This window comes from Cetorhinus maximus, chromosome 16, assembly GCF_964194155.1.
Source record: "Cetorhinus maximus chromosome 16, sCetMax3.hap1.1, whole genome shotgun sequence".
NCBI lineage: Eukaryota > Metazoa > Chordata > Chondrichthyes > Lamniformes > Cetorhinidae > Cetorhinus > Cetorhinus maximus.
Window position 1 is genome coordinate 61,880,628 of NC_135894.1, and position 8,569 is coordinate 61,889,196.

Consider the following 8,569-nt stretch of genomic DNA (forward strand, 5'->3'; position numbering starts at 1 on the left):
TTACATATACCTCAGCTACTCAAACTCATCACCATGTACAATTTCATTAGTCACGGTAAAGCTTGAAGATTAAGGGGAAATTTTAATTCTGTCCGTTGGCCAGGAACAGAGCAGTACTCAGGTGAACCATCAGTCATCATTGGGACACATTTTGTACCATGGTTCCAAGATATAGGAATGTTTAATGTAAATTTTAAAATGAGATTTTTACTTTCTACAGGCAAGGGAACAAAGCCAGAGCTCCTTGGATGATGCAAGAGATAGAGAATATAATGAGACAAAAAAAACGAGGTAGCATTATGCATTTCAGTTGAATTCTCCAAGCGAGAACCAGGCCAAACACAATATGGTGAGAGGGGCAGTAAAGAGAAAAATAAGAATGGCAAAAAGGGAATATAGGAATAGAATGGAACCCAAAACTCTTCTACTGGCATGTAAATAGTAAGCAGGTAGTAAAAGGTGGAGGAGTCCTACTAGAGACAAAGAGGGTGAAATATGCTTAGAGACACAGGGCAATGCTAGAATATTTAATGAGAACTTTATATTAATGTATACTTGGGAAGAGGATGCTGGCAAAATATCAGTAGAAGTGGAGATGGTAGAGGTAATGGATGGGGTGAAAATTGATTGGAAGCATGTACTGGAAAGGCTGGCTATGCTTAGAGTGAATAAATTGCCTGGTCCAAATGGTTTGCATCTGAGGTTACTAAAGAAAATGAGGGTGAAGATAGCGTGAGGATTTGCCATAATCTTCCAATCTTCCTGAGATACACGGTAATCCCAAGAGATTGGAGATTGGCTAATGTAATACCTTTGTTCAAGAAAGGGTTTAAGGACATTCCTAGTGACTGCAGGCCAGTCAGCGGTGGGTAAGTTGTTAGAAACAACAATCAGGGAAAAAATCAACAGGCATTTGGAGAGGTTTGAGTTAATTAAGGAGAGCCATCATGGATTTGTAAAAGGCAAATTGTGTTTGACTAATCTAATTGAATATTTGAATGAAGTGTCAGAGAAGGGTGATAAATGCAGTGGATGTACTCGATATGGATTTTAGAAAGTATTTTACAAAGTATCACATAAAAGACTGGTTCACAAAATTGAAGCTCATGATATAGGAGGGTCAGTGTCAGCTTGGATAAAAATTTGACTCAAGGACAGAAAGCAGCGAGGTGTGGTAAATGATTATTTTTCATATAGACGATATGGTGTTCTCCATGGGTCAGTGCTAGGACCAGCACTTTTTTGATGCATAATAAATGACTTGGATATTGGAATAAAGTAAAATTTCAAAATTTGCCAATGATACCAAACTTGGAGGTATGGCAAACAGTGAGAATGGTATAAATCGACTGTAGCGGGACATAAATAGGCTGGTAGAATGGGCAGACAAGTGGCAGTTGGAATTTAGTACAGAGAAGTGTGAGGTGATATATTTTGGTAGAAGGAATAGGGAGAGACAATACATATTTAATGGCACAGTTTAACATGTATGTAAGGACAGAAGGACTTTGGATCTCATGTGCACAGATCATGGTAGTGGCAGGACATTTCAAGAGAGTAATTAGCTAAACATATGGGGTCTTGGGCTTCATAAAAAGAGGTAGAGAGAACAAAAGCAGGAAATTTGTGCTGAACCTTTATAAAGCTCTAGTTAGACTACAACAGAGTCTAACAGAGGTATTGCTTCCAGTTCTAGTCCCACAATTTAGAAAGAATGTGGATGCCCTGAAGAGGGTGAAAAGGAAATTTACCAAAATAGTTCCAGAGAAGAGAGAATTCGCTTGAAAGATTAGTTTAGAGAAGCTGGGGTTGTTCTCCTTAGAACAGAAATATTGAGGTGAGATTTTATTGAGGTGTACAAAATTATGACGAGCTTAGATAGGTAGACAAATAAAAACTGTTCGCATTAGCCACTGATACAAGGGATGGGGACACAGATTTATTGTTTTGGGTAAAATATACAGGGGAAATATGAGGAAGACCTTTTTATGCAACAATTGATAATGACCTGGAACTTGCTGCCTCCAAGGATGGTGGAAGTGGAGACGACGAATGATTTCAAAAGGAACTTGGGTAGGCACTTGAGGGAAATACACTTACATGGCTACTGGGGTGGGAGGGGCTGGGACTGATTGGACTATTTTACAGGGAGCTGGCATGGATTTAATCAGCCAAGTAACCCCATGCTGCGCTGTAATGACTCTTTGGCATATTTGTTGGATGGGTTCTAATTGTTTTCTTAACTCCTATAAGTTGTACTACTTATATTTTGAGTCAGGTAAAGCAGCAGAATTCATGTGACTCTAAAGATAAAAGATGATTGGACTTACTTATGCAAATTGAAGAATGGGGGATCACCTTTCAGTATCTTGAAAATAAAATTATTTATATATATGTCGAGGGCAACAAAAGCCCATCAAGCTCATATGTCCTCAGCCCATCTTTGACAGATTTCACTTCCATATAACACCTTACTGCCCCACCTCCTAACTGGGATCGGAGGAAAGCAGCTTTGCACAGGTCAACAGCAGATTAAAATATTGTTGTGGGGTCAGGAGTATATCCACAAAAATCTCATATTTCGAAATGCTCAAATACTTGCCCAATTAAGATTAGATTCACTGGACCATACTCCTCCAGTTTTGACTTAAATCCCTTTTTTTGAGTAAGGAGACTACATGTACTTTGCTCTAATCATCTGGCAGATCTAAGTGAGCTATTGAAAATATCCACCAGGGAGCCATTATAAGGCTTCTATCGTTTGTTTTCACACTCTAGGGGCAGAATTTTGCCCTTGGCGTGCGGGCTCAGTGGGGGCAGGCGGGAGGGGTTGGGAAACCAACCGCCTCACACGATTGGGCCCAGAAGGCAAGTTCGCGCTGGCAGGCCAATTAAGGCCCGCCCAGCATGAAACACAAGTGGCAGCACTCAGCGCTGTCTGTGCAGGCAGGGGGAGGAGGACGGCAGGGCAAGCGCAAACTTCACACATGCGCACCAGTGTGCGCTATATAATCACCCTGAGGCAGAGAGCTGTGTCAGGGAGATGAACTGATTTTTTATTTTTAATTAAAGATGTTATAAATGTTATGAAACATGTCCCCTCATGTGATTCTGTCAGATGAGCAGGGACATGTTATTAATGAAAAAATAAAGTTTTTATTTCATTTTTATTTGCTTTTGGAGACCTCATCCCACCCGTGGATGAGGTTTCCAAAAAAATGCAAAGGCCACTTGGCCTTTTTGCCTGCCCGCACACAAGGTTGGACGGGCAGCGAAAAGTTTCTTTTAATTAACTTTTTAATGGCCTTAATAGCCCTTTTAATTGTCGGCGGGCACACTGCCAACTACGGTGTGCGCCAACCGACCGAAATATCGCCCAAGTGCGCAATGATGTCAGGATGCACACCCGACGTCATCACACATCATATTACGCTCGGTCAGATCGAGCACGCGCCCGCCCACCCGCTGAGCTAAAAATTTTACCCTAGGATAAATTAAACCTGCCAATTTTCTTTCTAATGTCCTTTAAATTTAACTACCACCTATCCTTTTGTTATCTCATTTAGCCATATCTACTAAGCAAAGGGCACATGAAACTTTGACATAATTAAAAACAAAACAATGTTTCTGTTCAGCTTTTCTGCAATGCCTTTGTCATCATTTATAAATGTCCCCAAGTAATCCTGGAATGATTATATTTGTATCCTGACTGATCCTTGACTCCCAATGCAACAAAAATTGCTTTTCCCATTGTCTTGCCTAATTTATGCTATCCTCTTCTTTAGATTCATTTGTTGCCCTTCTGATAGATGTTTTAGTCAATGTTAAAGAAAGAACCTGCACTTAATAGCATATCTATAATGTCCCAGACTGCTTCACTACCATCATTATTTTTCACGTGTAGTCACTGCTGTTATGTAAGGAAATGCAGCAGCCAATTTCCATACAGAAGAAGTTCCAACAAATGAAATTGCCCACTAATTAATCAGTTTTATGGTTGCAGAATATTAGCCATAACACCTGAATGATGCCCTGCTCCTATTTAAAAACACTGTGGGGTCCTTTATAGCCACCTGAACAGCCAGGGATGTCATCAATTTAACATAATACCTGAAAGATGATTGACTCGATTTTAACTCTTGTGCATGCGAGTGGGTTTTGAATGAGTTAAAATCTCGCCCAGCTTTTCTGACGCTCCCTCAGTGCCGAACTAGAATATTAGCTTTTTCTACGGTCAGTCCCTAGAATGCTGTTTGAAACACAAACTTCTGCTTCAGAAACAAAAGGGCCACCACCTGAGTCAAGCATGTTAGTGTGCTATTACCAGATTTAATTTATAAACAGACTATTTCTTTACATTTGAGAGTGTCAAGTTCCAAGTCTTTCCACAAGAATGCCAATTTTGATAGCTAACATTTTCTCGTTGGATTGTGTTCTTTCTCCTGAGAGAGATATTGTAATAAATGCATGGATAATCATGCCACCTACTTTATATTGAAACAAATCATCATTATTGTACACTATGGTCCATAGAAAAGAGGCAGGCTGTTTTGTGGAGATAATTACTCAATCCCACTGATCTGAAGACAGGTTTCCAAAACGATCTCCCATTATACAACACACATTTCGTTATACAACTTCGAGGTTTATGAAAAATAGACCACTAACTTTAACTTTTCTTGGTAAATAAGGGCTTCTGCTGCAGCCATGCTCAGACTTTCATTATCTTTAATTCGTTAATTCACATGAATAAAAAATAATTAAAAATTCTGAAATATCCTCAGTAATCCTCAGTACTACAGAAATAGATAGGCACAAATTGATGTAATGCCCCTTGGTTCGTACGATTCATCATTAAGAAGAAAAGCCAATTCTTCTCATCTAAACCGGCGGAGGCTAAATATGGCCAACCTTTTAATCTGCAATCTGCAATTATAATCACAGTTCAAATTCTCTGAGATTCTAACCTTGGGGGAATAACACTTTTTTTCTACAAATATACTTCCAAAGTCACTGAACTCTGATTGCTTTATGCACTTGTTCAGCAATCTTACCAATATGACCCAGCCACATCTAAGTGTATGTCATTGATCCTATCTGTGATTTTTTTTTTGCCAACCCTGCCATATTCATCCTTAAAGACATTCATTACCTAAATATATATGAATACTGTAGTTATTCTAAAATGTGCCAGACAGTATGTCCCAGAAGTCATGGGCCCTATTTTATTCTGAATTGGTTCCCTGCTGTTTGGATTTGCTTCCTTATTGGCTCACTTAACTCTACACTGATACAAATCCTGTGTAGAAATGAAGAACATAATTGAGGTAATGATAATGAGTAATTAATATTTTAAGTAATGTAAGTACCTTAACATTGTTTTAGTAAATAAGATTATAGTTGAATAAAAATGTATTCTCACACCACTTGTTCATTGTTATAATCTCTACTTTTAACACAATTTAATATTCCTGTTTAAAGCAATCTAGTATACTGCAAGACAAAATTCTCAACCAAGTATCAGAATAAGTCCAAGTTTTTTTTCTGACATTCATACTCAAGTTTTCCCGGGGCCACGATGGGGAGGGCAAACAGGCCAAGGGAGACAGCCTCCTGTATTGCCCAAGCATGTCTCCTAGCACTGTCAAATGTATCAGCTTTGGCTTATGTGGGGGTATTTTCTGCTGTGCCACTTTTCTGTTCCAGGAGCATAGCACACAATGGGTGGCTAACCACTACTAGCAAGAACATTAGGAGATACTATAATGTCAAAAATAAATGTTGCTCTGCATTACTTCATCTAAAAATATGAAGTTTGCGCAGAACTAGTCTTCGTATTATTTGCTTCATTCCAACATTATCTTCTTTTTCTGAAACAAACTAAGAATAAAGTAGGGCCCATGACTTCTGGGACATACTGTCTTGCACATTATAGAATAACTACAGTATTCATATATATTTAGATAATGAATGTCTTTGAGGGTGAATATGGCAGGTTTGGCAAAAAAAATCACAGATAGGATCAATGACATACACTTAGATGTGTCTGGGTCATATTGGCAAGATTGCTGAACAGGTACATAAAGTAATCAGAGTTCAGTGACTTTGGAAGTATATTTGTAGAAAAAAAATGTTATTCCCCCAAGGTTAGAACCTCAGAGAATTTGAACTGTGATTATAATTGCAGATTGCAAGTTAAAAAGTTGGCCATATTTAGCCTCCGCCGGTTTAGATGAGAAGAATTGGCTTTTCTTCTTAATGATGAATCGTACGAACCAAGGGGCATTACATCAATTTGTGCCTATCTATTTCTGTAGTACTGAGGATTACTGAGTATATTTCAGAATTTTTAATTATGGGCTATTTCTTCTTTTACATCTGGCAGGACATGCTCTGGGATGTTTCCATAACACAGACTGCTTTAGCCTGTCCTGAGGTACTGGCTACATACAATGCGAGACGAGGGGTCGGGGGGTGGGGCGGTGCAGGGGGAGAGGCCACCAATGTTCCCACTAAGCTACGCACATCTGCAGCTACACGGCAGCCTGGAAGGTGACCCACAGGCACAAAGATTTAAAGAGACACCGTATTGAGAAAAACTGAACGTGTGTAATAACAAAATTTTTAAGGGAACACTGCTTACCACCCAACTCCCACTGGATACAAGTATCCATTGGATATCATCCCACTAGTCAGAGACCAGAACTCTTGGCTTGAATGGGGCTTGATCCCATAATCTTCTGATTCAGAGGTGTGAATACTATTACTAAGCTAAGGCTCACTCCAGTGTACAGCATCGTTAATAAATCATATTTTACATGAAATATAAGATTACTGGTCAACCTTCTGTGGCACTGCACATGGCGAGTTATGACCAAGGGTTTTTCTGCAGTATCAGGCTGAGGAACATACACATCCATGCCATCACCGGTGGTGACAACTTTACATCGGCACTTTCCATTAAAAATATGGGTAAGGAAATTTATAATGAACGGGTTGACAGGAAGTGTGTACAGACATAAAACTTGCAATATTTTATATAGTGATGCCCAGTACAAAGAATTTGTTCATGCTCTTATTTCCTAGTGCTTTACGTTCAGCACAGTGATCGAGGAGCTTCGAATTTCACTTAGGTGTCACAAAAAACTCAACAAAAATTCCAGAACCAGAAGAAAATATGGGCTGTCAAGCATCCTCATGTGTCATCAAAGGCGAATTATACGAAAAGAGACTATAACATGAAGTTCGGCAACTGTACTCTCAGCAGATAACACTCCTTGATGCTACCTGCAATCATACTGTTTACCTCATGGACAAGATTGTGGATTATTAAACTTCCTGACAGGAAACATGTTGGGATTGAGAGACACTTTATACTGATTTTTTTTCTAAATAATCAAATGAAGAAAATGTGAAAAATGTTGTGATTAGTCTTTTTTTTCAGTTGCAAAAGTGGGGTTGTAACTGATAATACCATATAAAGGGACACTGCAACTGAGAGCTTAGTTTCTTGCAAGTACCTCTGAGCGCTAGAAGCCATTGTAAGGAATTTTCTCTCTGTGCTTTAATGTTCAAGTAAATGAGTTTATTGAAGTATAAATAGGTAAACATAATAAAGATTACATTTTTCTCTTACCTAACCACTACCACCCCATTACAACTGCTTCAAACTGTCTATTAAACAAGAAGATTTCACAATTTTAAATTATACAATTTCCTGCTGAGCTCACTCCTCTTGTTCGATCACTCTTCCACAAGATCTTGGAACTCGGGATCCTAGATCTCCATCATGATGTTTGCTAAGTGCAACCTCCTCTCCTTTTTCACCTGAAGCAGAATGATCTGGATGTTCACTGCCCTGGCTCTGGGATATATGCCACATCACAAATGGTTCAGTTGGAAACTTTACTTTGTAATAACTAGGTCTGGTGGTTCATTGGAATTTACTTCATAGAGGGAACTTGTAAATAATGTACAAGCAAATTACATATTTGCTCAGCTACTCTGCTTAGTTAATGTTTCTTAAGTTTAGATGCATAAGAGTTCAGAGGGACTACGAATGACCGGTTTTGAGTTTTGGTGTTTCTGCCATTTAAGCCTTGATTCAATCTGTTTTTACTTGTTTCCTGAATAAAAAAAAACACAATGACTTTTCAACAGTTGTGCTATCTCAATATTATTTTAATGAACGAACACTCAGGATCCTAGAATAATGCAACACAGAAGGAGGCCATTTGTTGAACAGTGGCCAATGTTGGGAAGCCCGAATTATTTACAAGTTCAGCCCTTAGTAGTTGATGAGCTGTGGACACCAAATGGGCAATCCAGAGCAATTCTCCTGTAGTGGGAGGATAGGAAATTAGCTGGCTTTTACAATGAGTCAACCAGTAGACCAGAATGATGGGGAAGGGGAGGGAGATGAGGTGGTCCTGGAGGGGTGCAGCACAAGTGCACTTCTTGGCCACCCCCTCCCCATCAAAAAAAATTCAGGTCCCTTTGTGGGGCAGCCACTCACTGCTTGGTAGAAATGGACATAGCATGCACGATGCACACTTCATCTGGAATTTTC

At 39.2% G+C, this 8,569-nt stretch overlaps 1 protein-coding gene across 2 annotated transcripts in view; it reads left to right on the forward strand.

The window, feature by feature from the left end:
• The window catches only part of LOC144691614 (glutamate receptor ionotropic, kainate 1), a 378,270-nt gene extending 370,135 nt beyond the window's left edge, over nt 1–8,135 (forward strand). Inside the window, exon 16 of one of the 2 annotated variants that reach the window (XM_078559883.1) lies at nt 7,087–8,135. In XM_078559883.1, coding sequence (XP_078416009.1) covers nt 7,087–7,242 — 156 coding nt within the window. In that variant the 3' untranslated portion in view covers nt 7,243–8,135. The remainder of the gene's footprint in view (nt 1–7,086) is intronic. The other variant, XM_078559884.1, reaches the window with a different exon arrangement.
• Nucleotides 8,136–8,569: the final 434 nt, after the last annotated feature.